Raw genomic sequence first — 21438 nt, forward strand, 5'->3', positions numbered from 1 at the left:
GTATAAAATTTAATTCTCAGCTATAAATCCTTGAGCTCCTAGGATAATAGTGTCTTTGTATAAAAAAAGATATTTACAAATATGTGTTTAGTTGATTTTAATTACTGGTTTCTCAAAATAGCATCTGTCTCTGATGCATATGTACAAACAGGGCTATGCATATTGAGGTACATTTCTTCCTTATATTTAAGTAACAGTAAAATTATTAAAAGAACATAGAAAGGTGGGCTTTGCCCTTAATTAGATTGACTATTAATTAGACTAACAAATGTTGAAGAAATATTAAACAATTTTGGTTTTTGATATTATTTTCAGGCCAGCGTTGCAAGGTTAAAATTATTGCAGACAGAGCCACACAAGTCTTTAACCTTATACCTCAAGAACTGTTATATAATGATGTCCCAGAATCCTATTGTAAAAGCAAAGAAAACAACATTGACGTTAAACCCAATATTAAGACTGTAAATTTGTAGAGAGAATATGCTGCTTTTTTATAGCTAGGGATTTATCAACAGTAAAAGTAATGATTTAAAGCCTTATCTGATATTGCTATTCAAATGAAAACCAAATCAAAAGAGGAAGAAGATATGCAGACACGGGCCATGTAATTGACAGGCTCATAGAGTTGCGATTTGATGTTTATTTCTTTTTGCTTGGGGTTTCTTGTTTGCTTCAAGTTCAAGGCTTTAACAATACAAAAAATAGCTATAAAAATGATTTGCAAGTCCTGAGCTGCACACAGAAACAGAACAAATTAAAAATGGTAAATCCTCCCAGGTGGCTGTTAGAAGAGCCCATTAGTTACTGTTCATGTAATAAATATTACAAAGTGTCTTTTAATCCAAAAAGACCAGTCCTTAATACATCAGGGGACATTTTCTGCTTTAAGAAATGCAATAAATCATGGCCCCTGCCTGTACTTAAGCAGCTCTAAACTTCAGTTGGTAAAGGACAGTGAGTAAAGATAAGCCTAGGATTTCGAGCCTACATTTTTAAATAAAGTAACAATTTTCACACCAAGACTTAGAGACCAGTCACAGCTACTTAAACAAAAAATTTTATATCATTTTTTCAGTTTGTCACCTAACATTCTATGCTTTTCTTGTCTCCCAAAACAAATATAATTGTTGGGTTAGAAAATTATTAAGGAATGGTGTTGAAAATAGTTACAGTTATAAATAGAAAAACATATTACTCCTGAAATTTATATATGTGCCAACTCTACAGATACACTTATATGACATTCAATTTAAAGTATACATGGTTTAAAAAAACAAGAATTAGATAATGTATAGCACATTAGATAATTACTATTTACTCATATATATTAGTAAAGGATACTAGGCTAACTTCATTCTTCAGTTAGTTATGCTTATTACAGATTGTTTCAATTAAAATATAAAATTAATTGCTACCTGTCTTCAAAACATACTATTTACCTACATAAGTGCACTAATAAATTATTACTTATGTGATACGTAAATGTAGGAATTTATTAACTATTCTTTTTCCTTGTCAGACAATTACCTGAAATGTATCCTGTTATTAATAGTTAGAAAAATGCAACAATTAACTGAATAAGGCAAGTTCTTTCTTAAAATTCACTACTCCAGACAGTAGAGGGAAAGGTAGATATATTAGCTCAAGTAAACAAGAGAAAAAAGGACATGGTATATATACTGTCCACATAAAGAGGGACAGTGACAGGAAGTCTGTGATCAAGGTAATGGCAGTGGCACAGAGGTGAGTTGACTGTATATGTAATGCCATGACCCAGGGCAAAACTCTTCATGCTTTGTTAATGTTAAACACATTTTGAAATAGGTCAGAAAACAATAACTGAAGATGAACATTAACTAATTGTGCAACATCAAATACAGAATTACACCATAATCGGATAAACACTTTTTATCGTAATTTTCACTTATGCTTTCAGTAAGCTTTGCCATGCCACATGCTCTTTGTAAACAGCTTGCAGATCCCCCCAAAATGAAAAAATATATTAATTTTTTTTATTGTCAGTGGTGACAGAAATGATCCCCATATAATAATTTGATAACAGTAGAACTCATTCATTATATTACTATACAGAAAAACAATATCACAAAATGTCAGTTAAGGTATTTGCATAACCCCTCCCATTCTGTTCTGACAGGCCATATATCTCAATAGTACAGCATAATATTCTGTTATGATAAAGGCATAAAGTACAATGGAATGTAAATCATTTGCTATCTATTTTTTTAACTGAATTAAAAAATCTGAACTGAAGTTGAGTGTAAATTATTCTTCTTTTATGTTTACTCTGATTGTTTGTTTGAAATATAGCCTAGAACTGATGAAAAATAGAGCCATAAGCATTTCAAACACAGAGAAACAACATAAATCGGGAAACAAAGTTATATCAGGTTTCTTCTTAATAACTATCCAGAAATAAGTAAATAAACTGATATGTTATTGGGAGAATAAGAAGAAACAAAATCTGCCCTCCTCTTTCTGGAAGACCGTGCCTCATGTTACTCCTCCTCAGCCAGCGCCATTTATTATTGCTCCCACCAAAAACAGGCTGCAGAGTCCGTGAACTATTTAGGTTTCACTTAGTGTAACCTGCTGCTTCATAGCCTTATTCATCCTGAACTCCCAGCCTCTAAGATTTCTCTCCATCCCATCTCCAGTCCTGTCTTGCCTACCTATTGTATAAAACTGAACAGCTTTCCTTTTTATGGCCAAAACATGTGTTCTTGGTGAATCTTCCTTGACCATTTCCCAACAGCATTAGAATTACTGATGATTTAAATGCACTGTAAAATAATTTACCATCTAGAGAAAAGCACTTAAAAGAATAAAAGATAATGGTATTATTATGCTGGAATAAGGGCTATAAAACAGATTGTCCCAATATGGCCAACCCACTTATAGTGTATATGGAAGGATGTTGGGGAGGGTGTCTCAATTCTCTCATCTTTATCACTCCTGGGAAGTGAACCATTTAATACAATAAGGCATTGAATCCTTGCAAGAAAAAGTGGCCAATATTAGTAAGAGAGAAATAGATGTTCTTCACTGAAGAACATAAAGGTCTATATTTATACCCACCCTGACTGAGCCAGATCCCAAGGCTGGGTGTGCAGGAGCAGCTACTGGGGCTCCACGAGTAAGTGTGACTACAAGATAGAGTCAGAACACTTAGAAAAAGAACGCGAAAGAGCCTGAGGAAGGCAGGCACTGACGGCAGTCCATCCACACGGTGGGTTCTGCCACGACTGGAGAGTCACCCTTCCCAGTGGTTCTCAAGCTTCAGTGCACGTCAGAACGGCTTTGAAGACTGGCCCAAACAGCGAGCTAGGCCCTGTCTTCACAGTCTCAGATTCAGTGGGTCTGGGGGAAAGCCTATGATTTGTATTTTTAACAAGTTCCCAGCTGATGTTGCTAGTCCAGTGCTCACCATTTGAAAACCAGTGTCTCATGAACACAACAAAATAAATATTTTGCACCACACCCTGGACTCCCATGTCTGGGGCTAGCTATCAGTTAGGCTGACTCTTCCACATGCGCCATGCCCTTCCCTCTATCACAGGCATAATGGCCAGGCTGTGTATGTGTACACATACATGTGTGTATGAATGAGACATACATATTGAATATAAGCTTACTCTGTCAAACTTTTAAAATAAGGAGATTAAAGGGTTTTAGCCCTCATATGCAGAGGAGAACTCTGAGAAATCACTGCTCTTTCATATGTAGTAAACAAACAGATTCTTTGTGTTTGATAATAGAGTAGAATTTCAAATAAAGAAGCCACAAAAATCTTAAGTAAAATATAGTTTGCTCTCATGGGTGTACTGTGCTACCACACTCTACCATTATCTTCTTGGTTTGCAATTTGTCTTACACAAGTTAATTATCATCATTTTATTTTATTGTCTCAAACTAAAGGGAGAGGAAAGGAAAAAGTGAGATGAGAAAGTATAAAGAAAAAAAAAAGACATCTGAGTAGGAAAAAGAAACACAAGAGAATATAAAAAGAGGAAGCATTCTGTAGAAGTTCAGATGCAAAGAGCATGCGTCTCCCCAGAAAGAGGGTTAAAAGCAGTCAACAAATCTGGATTCAACTGTGTCAGCGCAAGAGTCACACCATTTCTGTCTGGACAAGTTTATAGCCAAACCCTTGAAACTACTTGGTAGATTTTTACAAACATTTCAATATGACCATCCTGTGAAGATCAATTTGTTCAGTAATTCCTGGATTTAAAATACTTTCAGAAAAATGTAAGCTAGCCTGAAGCTACAGGCTCAAATACTGCTTTGTAAAAGTTCTACACGTAAACTCCCTAGATTAGTGGGGACAGGCATTTCTTACTAAAATACTATGGAAAATTAGCCCTTGTGTTCCATGCAACTAAATGAAGGAGCTAAAACAATCTGTAATAGGTGTCTTCTTAGGAAAAATAACTGCAATGTCACTTTAAAAAAATCTTTAAAGGGAAATAAATATCTTATTTATAAAATAATAACTAGAACACAGCCTTTGTAGTAAAATAGTTGCCCTTGGGAGAGAACATCAGGTTACCGGAATGGCTCCGGAATGGTTTTACTTCCACTGATACTGCCCGTCTCCGGCCACTACCTCACCCTGGATTACAGCAGTCACCTCCCAGCTGATCCCCATACTTCTGCCCTTGATTTTACAGGATATGCTCAACACAACACTCAATGTAATCCTGGTAAAATGGAAGAGCCAGTCATTGGACAGCTGATTCCTTGCCTCAGTTCTCTGATCCCATCTCCTCTGTCTCCTCCTACTCTCCTTGTGGTCACACGGTCAATCCCCTTCGGCCTCCTATCGTTCGTCTAACTCACAGGAGGGAGAAACACTCTTACTTCAGAGTCTTTCACTGGAACGCTCTTTCCCAAAATAACTCCATGGTTCATTATCTTATTTTCTGGCACATTGTGGTGATTTGATAAATATACATTTAATGACAGAATGAGTTAAATAATCATATCCCAGTGTGGCTACTAATTTCCTCTTCAAAAGCAAGTTAGAATCTAGCTGGCACCGGTCACCAGGCATCCCTCTGTTCATATCCTCTCACCTTGCAGTGATTTTAGTCAAGGCTGCAGTGAAGAATGGCCACACACGCTGGATACTGCACAATTTCCAAGGGTGCCATTCAAAGTGAAGTCTCTATGAACCATTAATGGCACCTTTTTTTATTGAGCAACATGACAGCTCTGGTTTTAGATCTCTGAATTTCCCTTGGTATGCAAGAAATAATCCGGACATTACTATACCTTCAAAGATACCCTAATTCTGGAACAGTTCAAACTATGAATTAATTTGGCTAAAATCTATTATACCTCATTATGCTAGTAATAAATGCAATGTCTGGGGGAAAAAAAGAAGAAATGAGAGCTTAATATAACTAATTCAAGAAAACTATATTTTTCTTGTATACATAAGATATTGCAATACTTGTAGTCAGGGATACAAAGATAAATGCAACATTTATCCCTAAAATGGTTCCATTCTAGTAGAGGAAAGAGGAGATTATGGACATAGTTTAACCACACAATTGATATAAATTTGAAGTGGAGGTGCAAGATAATACAGTTTAAGTTAATCATATGCGGATGAAGATGATTTTTTGTTTGGTTTTGTTGCAACTTATCCATTAAAGTTGAATAAGCATAGGTAAAGGGCACAGGTGAATTTTCACAAAGTGGCTATGGTCTTATAATCAGCAGTCAGATAATGACAAGAAAACATTACTGGCACCCAGCAGAAATCACCTATACTTGAGAACATTCTGAGAACTCAGATCATTGGAGCAGGGAAAAAGCCACGGTAGAAATATCTGGGCTGACTGGCCTTGGTGACATCTAACGGTAACCAGATGGGTAGATAAAGTGGGACTGAGGCAAAGCCTGCATGAGTGTTCTGTTAGGGGAGGTTAATAACGCTTTCCTGACTGGAGAGAGTGGGTGAAAACACAATGGTCAGGATTTATAGACTAGCTGTCCAAAGGAGATGCTTCTAGAGTGGCTACTTGTTCCATTTGCTAATTATGCCTCGGAAAACTAAACACATGGGGAGAATCTTCTCCTTAGCTTCTCTGAAAGGGGACTTACTGAGCATCTCTTGAATTTTAGGAATGCTTTCACATTTTTAAACCAATCTCTCTCCCTTTCCATTAGTTTTCTTTTTTCCTTCCCCTCTTGGCAGCCTGAATTACTAAGAACTGTGGATTACTGAGGTCCAGTGTACTAGGTATGCTGTAGTTCCTAGCCAAGGAAAGAAGTGCTCTGGGTAACAAGGAAAGGACACCCAGGAGATCAATCTAGACCCCTCACTTTGAGACTGGGAGGCTGTGGATCTGTCCTCAAATGAACACAAGACCAAGAATTTGTCTTGAATTGGATATACGGCATGAAAGTGCTAAGTGTCTATTGCAAAAGTGATTAGAGGAAGAGGGCTCGGTGCTCAACTGGAAAAGGCTCAGGAACCAGGAACGTCTGCAGTGCTTTATTGAATTTATTTCTCTCTTCTTTCCAAAAGGAATATGAGATGCCAGAAAACAATCGAGGAGTTTATGAAGACTGTCAGACAGGGAATGGGAAGTAGAAGGGGCTAAGAGGGGAGCCTGGAGCCTGGGGAGGAACTGAAGAGATAAAAGCAAGAGAAGGAATAGGGGATGGAACCAGGAAGGGGAAAGCAACACAAGCCCTAAGTGTGAAGGAATATACAAATCTGGGAGCAACAGGGAGCAAGTGGGCTCCAGCCAGGAAAGAAGTGCAGGTAGGCTGCAAATAGGCTTTATCACCTCAGGGAAACACACGAAGGGAAAGACATAACTCGATAAGGGGTGCCACCCAATCAGAGGCACAGAGCTGAGGAGCCTCGTTTTGTTTTAGGATATTGCGCATTCTTAGACAAGGGAGTTGTAGGCAAGAGGTAGAGAGAGGATTCACACAGATACCGACGTCACTGAAGACGGGAGCATAGCATGACTCTGAGACGTGATTACGGTGGGTGGTAATGAGAACAGAGAGGTGGCTCAGAGCTTACACCCTCTTCTGAAAATGAGCTCAGTCCTCTCATAGAGCTCCCAGACCATCGCCATGAGCTTTTTGGAGGTACTGCTTTACAGATGTGCCACGGAGGCACTGAAGAATGGGTAGCAGGATACACAGACTTTTGAAACAATTACTTTAGGAATAGAAACAAGAATCTTCAAGTGCTTTTGATAGCTAGATCAAAATAGCTAAGACTGGAAAAACAGTACCTCTCTATTCTCTTCCCCACTCCCACTCTTTCCTCCCTACCTCCTCTCTCTTTATTCCTATTTACTTGGTATTTATAACCCTCGTTCTTGCAAGCAATTATTCCCTTTCTCTCGGGTCTTGTGTCTGCCTGTGGATGGGTAAAGATTCTCCTTTATCTTAATTCCTAGGTTTTTACTGTTACCTTTTCCCTAATTTCTGTCCCTCATATCTCTTGCTCAACATTTTTTCCTATAGAATTCATTCATTCTCCAGAATATTAGTAGTTTCTGTTGTATATTCAAAAATAAGTCGCTGTTGTTACAATTTACTGAACACATATTTCACGTTAGTTATTTTATGAGATGTACATAGTAAATTCTCACAATTTGAGAAAGTATCTCCATATTAAGAAATTGAAGAGCAGAGTCTAGCGGAAGGTACAACATGCTCAGGGAGATAATCGACAGTAGGACTGAGCATGGCTCATTCTCAAATCTATGATCCACTGTCCAAAGTCCACTGCACCCTCTACTCCCTAAACCAAAACTTAATTCAGTCTCATCATCTTCCTTTTGTGGCTTCTTGAGTCCTACACAAAGATAGATTGAAAGAATATATGTGAATTGTTGCTATGGTCTATGGTTAAATGTTGAAATCTTAACCCCAAGCCTGTGGTAGCTGGAGGGGAGGCTTTTGAGAGGTGCTTAGATCATGAGGGTGAAGCCCTCATGAATAGCATTACTACCCTTATAGAAAAGCCCCAGAAAGGTCCCGCCCTGTCGACCACTTGAAAACAAGTGAGACAAGGGCTGTAATTGAGAAAGCAGATCTTACCGGATAATGAACCTGCCACAGTCATATCCTTAGACTTTCAGTCTCCAAAACTGTGATAAACAAATTTCTGTGGTTCATGAGTAACCCTGTTTATTGTATTTTGTTACAGCAGCTTAAACGGGCTAAGACAAGTACTCAACTCTACCTTTTCTTAGCAAAGCATGATCTAGTTATAAATACTTTAAAACAAAGTGGGTTCTATCCCCATGTGAAAAATAGAAGCAGAGATGAAACCAGGAAAAGAGTAAAAGCAACTGAAAGCCAGCCTATCATTTTTTTTCTCGCTTTTCTTTTCTTTTTTTTTGAGAGAAAGGAGGGAGATGAAAAGAATCAACACACACAGTTGCTTCACTTTAGTTACTCATTGATTGCTTCTCATATGTGTCTTTGTGGGTGGGGAAGGCTCCAACAGAGCCAATGACCCTTTGCTCAAGCCAGAGATCTTGGGCTTCAAGCCAGTAACCTTGGGGCTCAAGCCAGTGACCTTGGATCATATCAATGATCCCATGCTCAAGCCAGCAACCCCATGCTCAAGCTCAAGCTGGCCACCCTGAACTCAAGCTGGGTAACGCAGGGTTTTGAACTGGGGACCTCACTGTTCCAAGTCAACACTCCATCCACTGTACCACCACAGGTCAGGCAGCTTCTCCTTCTTGACTGACCACCGTCTTCGTGTGAAGTACAGTAGTCAGTAATGGAATTCCTAGAGCAAGGCCACTCGAATTATTTCCAGGATACTCTGGTTTTGAGCAACAGGTTCCTCATTTCTTAAATAGAGATAACCTCGCTGTGTCATTAGAAAAAATAAATGAGATAGCATAAATCAGGGGTAGTCAACCTTTTTATACCTACCGCCCACTTTTGTATCTCTGTTAGTAGTAAAATTTTCTAACCGCCCACCGGTTCCACAGTAATGGTGATTTATAAAGTAGGGAAGTACCTTTACTTCATAAAATTTATAAAGCAGAGTTACAACAAGTTAAAGCATATAATAATTACTTACCAAGTACTTTATATTGGATTTTTGCCAAGTTTGGCAGAATAAATTTGTATAAAACAACTTACTATAGTTAAATCTATCTTTTTACTTATACTTTGGTTGCTCAGCTACCGCCCACCATGAAAGCTGGAACGCCCACTAGTGGGTGGTAGGGACCAGGTTGACTACCACTGGCATAAATGAACCGTACAGGGTGAGGCTTGGAGGCTTGTCTCTAGTCTTTTTTTTTTTTTTTTGCACTCACCTCTATGTCTTAAATTTTAGTGGTGAGTTATATTAAATAAATTTTAGATAATTATCTGGTTACTATAATAATTTTCCTGCTATCTTCCCTACAAACTTTCTGAACAATAGATTAAGGTACTCATTCTTTTGCACTTTATTAAAGTATATATTTCTTCATTAATCTTTTAATTTTTCCTTTTCTTGCTTCTAAGTTTAGAGAATACTTTTCTTATGTCTTCCTATTTTACTTATGGGAAGGTTTTAATTCCAAAAGGCTTTGGAAAGTATCTCATACAAAACACACACAGACATGAACATCAAATACTATTAAGTTACCAGACACATTGTAGCAACAGAGAAATTAAAAAGTCATAGGTAAGAAACTAAATTGTGGGGAATACCATTTAAAAATATATAATTTTAATTATGTATTTGTGAATTCCCTGTGCTGTCCTTGGGGCACTAAACACTGATATTTAAAAAAAAAATGTTTTGGTCTTAAGCAGTAAATACCATTATAATCTCAATGTAATTTTGCACTCACCAAAAATGTATTTTTATTTTTAATAAAAAATACCATTATTTAGTACATTATTTACTTTTAAAAACTGCTCTTTCAGTTTCAGAAGTGGTTAAAAATGAAATGTTACAACTTTTTCAGTTTCTCATCATCTACTAACTAGTTTTAATTAAGAATAATTTAATTATGAATAACTTAAAACTAGTTAGTAGATGATGAGAAACTGAGAACAATTTTATGAATAATAAAAATAATCAGCCCTGGCAGGTTGGCTCGGTGGTGGAGCGTCGGCCTGGTGTGCAGAAATCCCGGGTTTGATTCCCGGCCAGGGCACACAGGAGAAGCGCCCATCTGCTTCTCCACCCCTCTCCCTCTCCTTCCTCTCTGTCTCTCTCTTCCCCTCCTGCAGCGAGGCTCCATTGGAGCGAAGATGGCCTGGGCGCTGGGGATGGCTCCTCGGGCGCTGGGGATGGCTCCTCGGCCTCTGCCCCAGGTGCTAGAGTGGCTCTGGTCGCAACAGAGCAACGCCCCGGAGGGGCAGAGCATCACCCCCTGGTGGGCAGAGCGTCGCCCCCTGGTGGGCGTGCCGGGTGGATCCCGGTCGGGCGCATGCGGGAGTCTGTCGGACTATCTCGCCCCGTTTCCAGCTTCAGAAAAATACAAAAAAAAAAATACACAAAAAAAATAATAATCACAGGCCCTCACCAATTCAACCCATATTTCAAGTGTTTTCTTTTTGTGTTCATCAATTAAAAAAAGAGATATATTATCAATCATTTCCTTCAATACTTATTTTAAAAATAAAATTCAACACTATATAAACCATCCTGAAGAAAAACAGACTAGTACCATATTTACAGAAGATTTTGAACTTAAAAGTTGAAAGAGCTAGACTTTTCAAAAATTTCCCCAACTTCATAAGTTGAAAATTTCTGATTCAGAAAGCCACCTCAAAATTCTGAATTTCCAATAGCTCAGACAAATGTAGTTGGGATTCATTCCTACCTGACAGGCGTTAGATGTTGATCAAAACAATCAGGATTGGCCCTGGCTGGTTGGCTCAGCGGTGGAGTGTCGGCCTAGCGTGCGGGAGTCCCGGGTTCGATTCCCAGCCAGGACACACAGGAGAAGCGCCCATCTGCTTCTCCACCCCTCCCCCTCTCCTTCCTCTCTGTCTCTCTCTTCCCCTCCCGCAGCCGAGGCTCCATTGGAGCAAAGATGGCCCGGGCACTGGGGATGGCTCTGTGGCCTCTGCCTCAGGCGCTAGAATGGCTCTGGATGCAACAGAGGGACGCCCCAGAGGGGCAGAGCATCACCCCCTGGTGGGCATACCGGGTGGATCCCAGTCGGGCGCCTGCGGGAGTCTGTCTGACTGCCTCCCCGTTTCCAGCTTCGGAAAAAAAGAAAAAAAAACGATCAGGATCAAGAAAACACTGGGTAAAATGGTAAAGTATTTGGTAAATGTCTTAAGACATTTTTAGAACTCTAAAATTGAGAGTAGAGGCAAATAATAATAATCCAGATAAAATCGTTTAAATATTTTCTATACTTCTCTGTGGGCCCAAGAGAAAGAATGACAGACTATCCTCAGTGTTAGAAATGAGGGGGAGGTTGTCCGGAACAGCTTTCTCCCCTTTGCAAATGTCTGAATTCTCTCTAAGGTGCTTATAAACCCACACTTGGAACACCCTCAAAGAGTGCTCACTGCATTACCTGACTGCTCTCATAATTTGGATGTCCCCCCTTCTATGAAGTCAGAATGTTTTTCTCATACTTCTCAGTGGTCCTAGTTCTGTCCTTGAACTTTCCCCCAAACACAGGCTGTGCCTTTTTCCTCAAGCAGTTTCTGTCCTTGAATGTTCTGCATTGCACTCTCTCATTTCTACCTGTTTGTCTGGCGAGCTCCTCGTCACGCCCATGGAGCTTATATGTAAGTTCATCAGGCATAGTTCCCCTGCACCCTTGCTGCCCAGGAACAAGGCACATTAATCATACTGTGTCTGCTTTTAGAAACGAATTGTAATTAAATCATTATTTTCACAGTCTACGCCCCCCTCAGCAGTTTGCAATCTCCACTAGAGCCTGTCTTGCTCCTGCCATGTCCCTACATCTAGTATAGTGCTCGATAAATACAGAGCCGGAGGAAGAGGTTCCAGACTCGTCCCTTTGAGCTGAACCCCTAGAGATGAACAGCACACAGAGTATCGATAATGAAGAAAATGAGGCAAAAAAAGCTTCACTCAGACACACATGGAGAGGACGTAGATGGGAAAAGAAAAAAGCATATAAAGTCTACAAAAAAGAGCACTTCTTAGTAGGGTTTATCACAGTCTTCTTCCTTTCAACTTTTTATGCCTTTGCCCTTAATATTTAATGAATTCCCATTTGCCTAAATTTATATTTAATAGGTGCATTAAAGTTGTTTCTACATCAAATTTACTGCTACACATAGAAAAGAGATTTATAATATATTCTTTCCACATATTGACTTTTGTTCTTTTAAAAATATTATTTATTCATTTATTGAATTGAATTTATTGGGGTGACACTGGTTCACAAACACAGATAGGTTTGAAGTGTACAACTCAACAAAACATCATCTGCACACTGCTTTGCATGCCCATCACCCAAAGCAAAGTGTCTTTCCATCCCAATTTATCCCCCTCTTTGCCCACTTCCACTTCCCCCTGACCCCCCTTTCCCTCTGGCTACCACCACACTATTGTCTGTGTCTATCTGTCATATATGTACGTTTGCATATATATGATTTTTGCTTAATCCCTTCACCTCCTTCATCCAGCCACCCAAACCACCTCCCCTCTGACAGCTGTTCCATGTATCTAAGCCTCTGTTTCTATTTTGTTCCTCAGTTTATTTTGTTCATTAGATTCCACATGTGAGTGAGATCATAAGGTATCTGTCTTTCTCTGACTGGCCTATTTCACTCTGAATAATAATCACCAGGTCCATTCATGCTGCTGCAAAAGATAAGATTTCCTTTTTTAAGGCCAAGTAGTATTTCATTGCATAAAATTACCATAGATTTTTTTATTTGCATAAAATTATCACTCATCTACTGATAGGCACTTGGATTGTCACAAGATCTTGGCTATTGTATAAGAAAAACCATATATGACAAACCCACAGCTAACATAGTACTCAATGGGCAAAAACTAAAAGAATTTTTCTTAAGATCAGGAAAAAGACCACTCTTAGTCAAGACAGTACTGAAATTCCTAGCCACAGCAATCAGACAAGAGGAGGAAATAAAAGGCAGCCAAATTGGAAAGGAATAAGTAAACTGTCATTATTCATAGATGACATGATATTATATATAGAAAACCCTAAAGACTATCAAAAATCTACTAGATCTAATAAATGGATTCAGCAAAACAGCTAGGATGCTGCAACTATGAGTTGATGCTTCTCATCTCTCTCTTTTTCTATCTCTGTGTCTATCACTAAAAAAAACAAAGAAAAAGAAAATATATATATATATAAGTCAGAAGTATGTAGAGATAGACTAGACGGAATAAAGTAAGATTAAGAGGGCTAACTTTTTAATACAACAATAATTATTTTTCATTTAATTCAAATAAAGCAATGATGAAATTTAAAGAAATTGGTTGGTTGCAAATTTCTGTACCATCTAATTAAATTGTGAGAAACAAATATAGAAGATAAAGTAAGTAGAATTGGTTTGAGGTCAAAAAATGCAGACAGCAAGATAAAAAAAAAATCCTAGTTCACAAGATACAATGACAGGAGGTCCCTCAGTAGAGAAACTACTCATGGGACTACTGTAATGCACAGTGAGGGTACCCAAAATAGCATGGATGAGAAAATCCTAACTTAAAATACTTTGTATTTATATAAGAAAACCTGCAATAATACATTCTGCAGCAAACTCAAGTTAGTTGACTGCTATTGTAACATGGCAATAAAACTGCATGTGAGACAAAAGCAGACGCAGTTATGCAATAAATTGTGTGAAATTACAAGCTGTGTTATGCTGAAAAGATAAAGCATTACAAACCTAGGTTATAAACATATCCACACAATGTAAATAAACAAATGGGCTTATAGTTGGTTAAGTGCACCCTCCATCATACTATTTCTATTATCCACACTCACAGCCTATCACTGATTTATGTTTACTTGGTGGAAAATGCAAGAAGAAATTAAATATTGTATAAGCATATTAGCTTTCCTTCCTCAAGATTTAATTTCCACCCACCTTTAAGTTTATTAGCTGATAATAACTAATACATCAAAGCCATTCATGGTTAAAAAACCACTTTCTTCCTGAGGAATCAATAAAAGTAAATGTTTGTCTCACTGAAAGCCATTCCAACTGCAATTTTGGTAGAAATAAACCCATCTTTCACAACACCAAACAAGCTATATTACTTCGCCTTACTTAACATATGACTCACTATTATGAGTGATATGTCTCTGTCTCTGACAGAGAGTTGTTTTGTAAGTTCACTCTGGAATGATTGAGGCCAAGCTTAAACTAAATGAGAGAGTCACCCTTCATACCCTTTACAGTTTATCCTTGACCTCAGTATCAGGCATGTAGAGGCAGGCGTACCTCCACATCTTCCAGGAAGCAAGATTTTGAGACCAAAATGTAAACCTCTAAGAGATCAAAATAATACATTCCATAAGTAATGCATTATCTTTTACAATGAGAAGAGAGCTAATACTTGGATTATATTTATATAACTATGCATCAGGCAAGGAGCGAGATGTTCTCCTGGTGAGACCTCATTTAAACTAAACAATGACCTTGAAAGAGATAGTTGTGAAAATACCTTCCCCATTGAAGTCCTATGAAAATTACTAAAGGAAAACATAATGCAAGCCCTCTTTAATATGACCTTTCCAAATGAGAAGGTAAGACTATGCAATGAAGCTAAATCGGCAAGAACAGAGTCAACATCCTCTCTCAAAATGTTCTTTGCCAACAAAACCTAAATCTCATTATCAACAGAATAGGAAATGTGGGGGACACGGAAAAACTATCAACCACTCACCATAATGCATGTAACAGTTTCCTTTGGTGGGATCCAGCTCAATAGCCTTCAAGAAGAACTTTTCAGCCTCAGTCTTACGACCCTTGAAAAACAGAGAAAATGGATGATTCAGCAGGAATCTTGAGGGAGTCTTCTCCTCCTGGGCCAAAATGAAGTAGATCGATGTCTACTGAATAGTCATCATGAAATAAATATTTTTATCTAAACAAAGATAATGAAGGAGACTCTATTGAGAGAGAAGACTGAAGTTGGAATCTTGGGAAACACCAAGATTAGAAGAACAGACAAGAGTGAGTTCATCAAAGATCCAAAGAGGTCAGGGAAACAAGGAAAAAAAGTAAAAAATGGGTTCACAGAAACCAAAAGGATAAGATATTTTGAAGGAATGGCAAAATAACATCATTATTATTGGCTATTTTATACTCTCCCTTCATTTGCTACCTTTTCATTACTTTTAAAGAATTATGGCCATTTTAACGTTCGAGATGATTTTATCTTAAATGCTCACTTTATATATGAAGAAGCTAATCAAATTTGTTGATTTTTAAACAACCATTTTTTATCCGGGACTTTCTGCTGTCATTCAGGACTAACATACTGCTCATCCAGGATTTAACCTAAAACTCAATCATCTTTCTAGCTATAGTTTTAAATAAATAGAACTGGCTGCTCCTGTGCTGGCTGCAAGTGGTGTCAAGGTACTACTAGTGGTGTCCAGTAGCCATGGTCCAAAGTACAAAACAACAGAGACAAAACACCAGTCCTACCTAATTGTTCCTTTTAACCTAAAAACCATTTACCACATGAAATTCAAATGATGTATTTATTTATTTATTTATTTATTTATTTATTTTGGTATTTTTCTGAAGCTGGAAACGGGGAGAGACAGTCAGACAGACTCCTGCATGCACCCGACCGGGATCCACCCGGCACGTCCACCAGGGGGCAACGCTCTGCCCACCAGGGGGGCATGCTCTGCCCCTCCAGGGCATCGCTCTGTTGCGACCAGAGCCACTCTAGCGCCTGGGGCAGAGGCCAAGGAGCCATCCCCAGCGTCTGGGGCATCTTTGCTCCAATGGAGCCTCAGCTGCGGGAGGGGAAGAGAGAGACAGAGAGGAAGGAGAGGGGGAGGGGTGGAGAACCACTGAGCCAACCAGCCAGGGCTTGATGTTTATTTTTTTTACATATATTTTTAAAACCACTGTGCCCATCAGTAAATGAGTGAATAAGGAAAGCTGTGGTACGTTTACACAATGGAATACTACTCAGCCATAAAAGGGAAGGCAATATTAACCTTTGCAACAGCATAGATGGACCTGGAGAGCATTATGTTAAGTGAAATAAGCCAGTCAGAGAAAGACAAGTACTGTATGATTACAGTCATATGTGGAATCTAATGAACAAAATAAACACAAAATAGAAACAGACTCACAGATACAGGGAACAGATTGAGAGCTATCAGAGAAGAGGGAGGTTATGGGGCTGAGTGAAAAAGATGAAGGGATTAAGCAAAAAAACAAAGAAACAAAAAACCTCAGAGACACAGATAACAGTATGGTGACGACCAGAGAGAAAAGGGGTGGAAGGAGGTACAGGAGGGTAGAGGGATTAAATGGTGATGAAGAGACTTGACTTGGGGTGGTAAACACAGTGCAACATACAAATGACAAATTATATAACTGTACATCTGAAACATGTATATTTTTTAAGCAATGTCACCCCAATAAATTCAATAAAAATCAAAGCAAAAAAAACCCTTAAATTAAAACAATGAAACACACTGTTAATGGAGATAAATCTTCCAAAGCTAGAACTGTATAATTAATCTAATATTCTACACTCCATGTAACTTTGACTCATTTCTCCATATACCCCTTCCTCTTTGTTTATTCACTCATTTAAAAATTCATTCTTACACATTTTTCATTCATTCATTTCTTAGCAGGTAGGACCTATCCTACAGCCTTTGCACCTATAGCTAGTGTCAACCAAATGAACAGACAACGGGCATCATTTCTTCTTTCACTTTAATGATGATACATACTCCAGTCAACATTTCCTCTTTAACTCACACATCTCATCAAATATCCAATAATTAAAATTTCCCTGCAATATTTCTCCCAGCATTTTAACTTCAAAGGAAAAAAAAAAAAGGAAAGCAGAAGGCAAAATGCTTCGTACACATATCATACTTTCAAGAAGTTAAAAGTTTATAAGAATCTTAGAAAATTAGAATTCCTAAGTGAAAAAATAACTGTAATGGATCAGGCAGTTTAACATATACATTATGAGGACAGATTCTAGGCAGTAAGAACAGTACCCGCATTTGTGTGGCTATTAGCTTAGAAAACTATTTCATTTCTCAGCTGTAATTTTCTCTACTACAAAAAAGAAGATAAGGGAAGCACAGAAGATTTTTAGGGCAGTAAATCTATTCTGTATGATACTATAATAGTGAATACATGTCATTACATATTTGTTAATACACATAGAATATATAACACAAGGACTGAACCCTAATGTAAACTATGGACTTTAATTAATAATAATGTATCAGTATTATGTCATCAATTGTAACAAATGTACAACACTAATGCAAATTTATAATAATAAGAATGCTATGTGAACTGTGGTAGAAGGGTAAGGTGGAATATGAGAGCTTTTTGTACTTTTGGCTCAATTTTCTTTTGAAACCTAAAATTCCTCTGGCCTTGGCCAGGTGGCTCAGTAGATACAGCATCATCCTGGCACACTGAAGTTGCAAGTTCAATCCCCAGTCAGGGCACACACGAGAAGCAACCAATGAATGAACAACTAAATGAAAAAACTAAGTGGAACAATGAGTGACGTTTCTTGCTCAATGAAAAATTTAAAAAAACAACAACTAAAACTGCTCTAAAAATAAAATGTATTATTTTAAAAGAGATAATAAAATACATCATAAAAATATTAAATTTCTGAGGCAATACACAAAACAATAGTTATAATACCTAGGTATATTGTATGCGTATAATAAGTGCCAACTATTATTTTATATGTATATGTGTGTATATATTGTATGCAACAGAATTCTGAATGACAAAGAGTATGATTTGTTATATACATCACCTCAAAAATACATGGTTACCTTTAAACCATCACTAGAAAATGATGTACAAAGAACGTGCAGATAATATTTTTTAAAAGATTCAAAATTAAAATTATCGTTGGTAGAGAGTCTATACAAATGTTATACACAAAGATAAAAAGGGTCTGTGAACTTTCTTCCACTTTAGTTTTTCAGGATAGAAGAGAAAAAGCTGGTTCATTTATCAATGTCACAGTAAATGGGGTAGTAAAATCCTTGTCTGTAGTCTACTGGCAAAACAATAGTATGTAGCATTGAAAACATGCACCAGAAGGCAAATGATAGGGTCTCTGGTTGCTCCAGGGACCAGGTTATATGCAAAACGAACACATCAAAAGACAGAACACTCTCTCTGGGAGCAAGTATCAAACCATTATGCAAAAACCTATCTTTCTGCTTTGAATAATATTTACTTAAGTCAAGTGCCAAATAATTAGGAGGAAAATAAAATCCTCACAAGACAATAAAATCAAGGGTCAACCAAATGATAAGCTATGCAGACACACACATTATTAGGTCTTAGGAATGGATTATGGTGCCTGGGAGGTAACACTATGTTTCATCAAGATTACTCTTTCAACTATCACTACTTTAGAGGAATGGCAGTTAAGAAGAGAGAAGAAAGAGTTATTTCTCAGCAGGTTTTTCTTGGTATCTTTCAGATTGACTCAGCATTTTCTACAAGCACTATGGAGTAAGCCACTTGTTGTACGAACCGCTCACATCAAGCACCATTACTCATTTTGCAATAGTTTGGGATTTCTGGATACATGCGTTGTTTCAGAAACCCAAGAAAAAGGGACTGTGGTCAACTATGACAAATACGGGATATGTGAGGTTCGAGTTCTACTGCAAGTTCTATGGTTTATTTGCTTTTTCCTTTATTTTTGTAAGTTAAAACTTATTTACTGAATGCCTACTATTTGCCTCACATAGTGCTTGCCCAAAGTCTTAGATACAGGAGGCACATAATGTGTATACTACCCAATAGTAAGGGAATTAGTCACAGAGCACAGTGGGCAAATAATTTCTCCCACTAGTTTAAGAGAAGTAGCCTAGAGACAGACAAGTCTATGGTTGAGCCTTGCCTTGTTGACTAATTTCACTGTGTGACTCTGAGTATCTTTGTAATATCTGAGTCTCTTCTCCTCCTTTGGAAATATAAACATAATTAGTACCAACTTTGAAAGGTTGCTAAGAAAACCACAAATCAAATGGCAATAACTAGCTTCAGAGCTAGCAAATAAAGTTCTGGTTTCCTTTCATTTTTCTTCCTTCTGGCTCCTCAAAAGAACTCTGGCTCCTCAAAAGAGTTCAATGTCACTATCTGGCTCCTAATCACCAAAATTCAAAAATCCCTTTTAGAATTTCATGTTATGGTAGCAACTAAATTTTACAATTTTCTTTAAAAAGTGACTCTAAAACAGGGGTAGTCAACCTTTTTATACCTACCACTCACTTTTGTATCTCTGTTAGTAGTAAAATTTTCTAACCGCCCACTGGTTCCACAGTAATGGTGATTTATAAAGTAGGGAAGTAACTTTACTTTATAAAATTTATAGAGCAGAGTTACAGCAAGTTAAAGCATATAATAATAATTACTTACCAAGTACTTTATGTCGATTTTCACTAAGTTTGGCAGGATAAATCTTTATAAAACAACTTACTATAGTTAAATCTATCTTTTTATTTATACTTTGGTTGCTCCGCTACCACCCACCATGAAAGCTGGAACGCCCACTAGTGGGTGGTAGGGACCAGATTGACTACCACTGCTCTAAAATAAAAGCCCTTTGAGCTCACATCTAGAGTGCAACAATAGATTCAGATTTCCTCACTCATTGAACTTCATTATACCACATTAATGTTTTTTAAGAAGAACTGTGTTTCTTATGCCCTTATTCAAAAATATTTTAATAGCTCCTTGTTTCCACTTATTCTGTTTAATAAATGGTATAATTATCAAAATCTTTCACAATCTAGCTCAAATCTTCCTGGATCAGTATCTATACCTTATAAGATCAATTTATAAATAAATGTAAAATATATATGCATACACAGACACACACACATACACATACACACTTCCCCCAAACATTCCCAGAACTCCAACTTAAGAAAACACTCAGGCATTTTAAATATAAGAGAGAATTATATTATTCCACTTCCAGCTTAAACTGTTCTATTTTTAAAAAGTAAAGCTTAAATCAAATTTTGTACTTTTTTTAGTAACAAATTACTGATTATATCAACCATTATATCAATTTATTATATCATCAAGTATGTCTTGACACCACAGCTCAGCACTGCTGTTTAACTAAATAATACCTGGAAACATTAAGACTTTGCATTGTTGGCCTGTAGTAGGAATATATAGGTATAAATGTAATTAGTGTATTAATCTTGTCTTATACTGGTTTACTCCCAAACATTCAACTTTTCCTGCTATAGTCATTCAAGTTTTCTTTAAATATAATAACCAGTTAAGAAATACATGGGCTACCACTATTTGCTTTATATAATTTACTCACTTATTGTTAGTCCTTAGTTATTCAGTTCACACACTCACACATTTTCAGCAAAGTACAGAGCTGTGAAGAAAATAGTAATTTCTCCATTTTACACCTGGAAACTGTCATAATATCAGGTCTATCAAACTATAAAAGAGATCCTCAGAAATAGTCCAATTTTTAACTAAAGATTTATATCCTGCCTGACCAGGCAGTGGCGCAGTGGCTAGAGCGTCGGACTGGGATGCGGAGGACCAAGGTTTGAAACCTCAAGGTCACCAGCTTGAGCCCAAGGTCGCTGGCTTGAGCAAGGGGTCATTTGGTCTGCTGTAACCCCCACTCCCACCCACCACCCCAGTCAAGGCACATATGAGCAATCAATGAACAACTAAGGTGCCACAACAAAGAATTGATGCTTCTCATCTCTCTCCCTTCCTCTTTGTCCCTATCTCTGTCTCCCTGTCTCTGACACACACACATAAAAGATTTATATCCTACCTAGGGACTACCTGTACCTTCAGCATTGGGAGGGATAACAATTAGAATGAACTAGAGAATTTCCCTCTGATGGTTCTATTCGGGGGCTGCTGTAAGTTTGGTGTGAGAAGAGTCTCCTTGTGCATTTGTGCATCTCAGCCACTTACACACATTAAGCGTTTATGGTTTGGGAATGTTTGACAATTCTGAACATCAGTCATTTATCCCAACCAATGAAAATCACGTCTTTATTTTACATTTGCAAGTAAATCTAAAAGGATAATAAATAAGAGAGGGAAGCAGCCAATAAAACATGTTCAAAAGCTGAAAGGGTCGGCTGGTACTTGTGTTGTTTAAATGTGCATTATAGTGTAATGATTACAAAGGAAAAAGCAATTAAAGAGACAGTCTTGAAAGATTGATTTTTAGGGATCACCATT

At 37.6% G+C, this 21438-nt stretch overlaps 1 protein-coding gene across 2 annotated transcripts in view; it reads right to left on the minus strand.

Moving 5' to 3' along the window:
* Positions 1–21438, minus strand: part of TMTC2 (transmembrane O-mannosyltransferase targeting cadherins 2) — a 420661-nt gene that overhangs the window by 76577 nt on the left and 322646 nt on the right. For both annotated transcript variants that reach the window (XM_066257560.1, XM_066257561.1), the window contains exon 9: positions 14885–14966. In XM_066257560.1, coding sequence (XP_066113657.1) covers positions 14885–14966 — 82 coding nt within the window. The remainder of the gene's footprint in view (positions 1–14884; positions 14967–21438) is intronic.

This window comes from Saccopteryx bilineata, chromosome 2 (genome assembly GCF_036850765.1).
Source record: "Saccopteryx bilineata isolate mSacBil1 chromosome 2, mSacBil1_pri_phased_curated, whole genome shotgun sequence".
NCBI lineage: Eukaryota > Metazoa > Chordata > Mammalia > Chiroptera > Emballonuridae > Saccopteryx > Saccopteryx bilineata.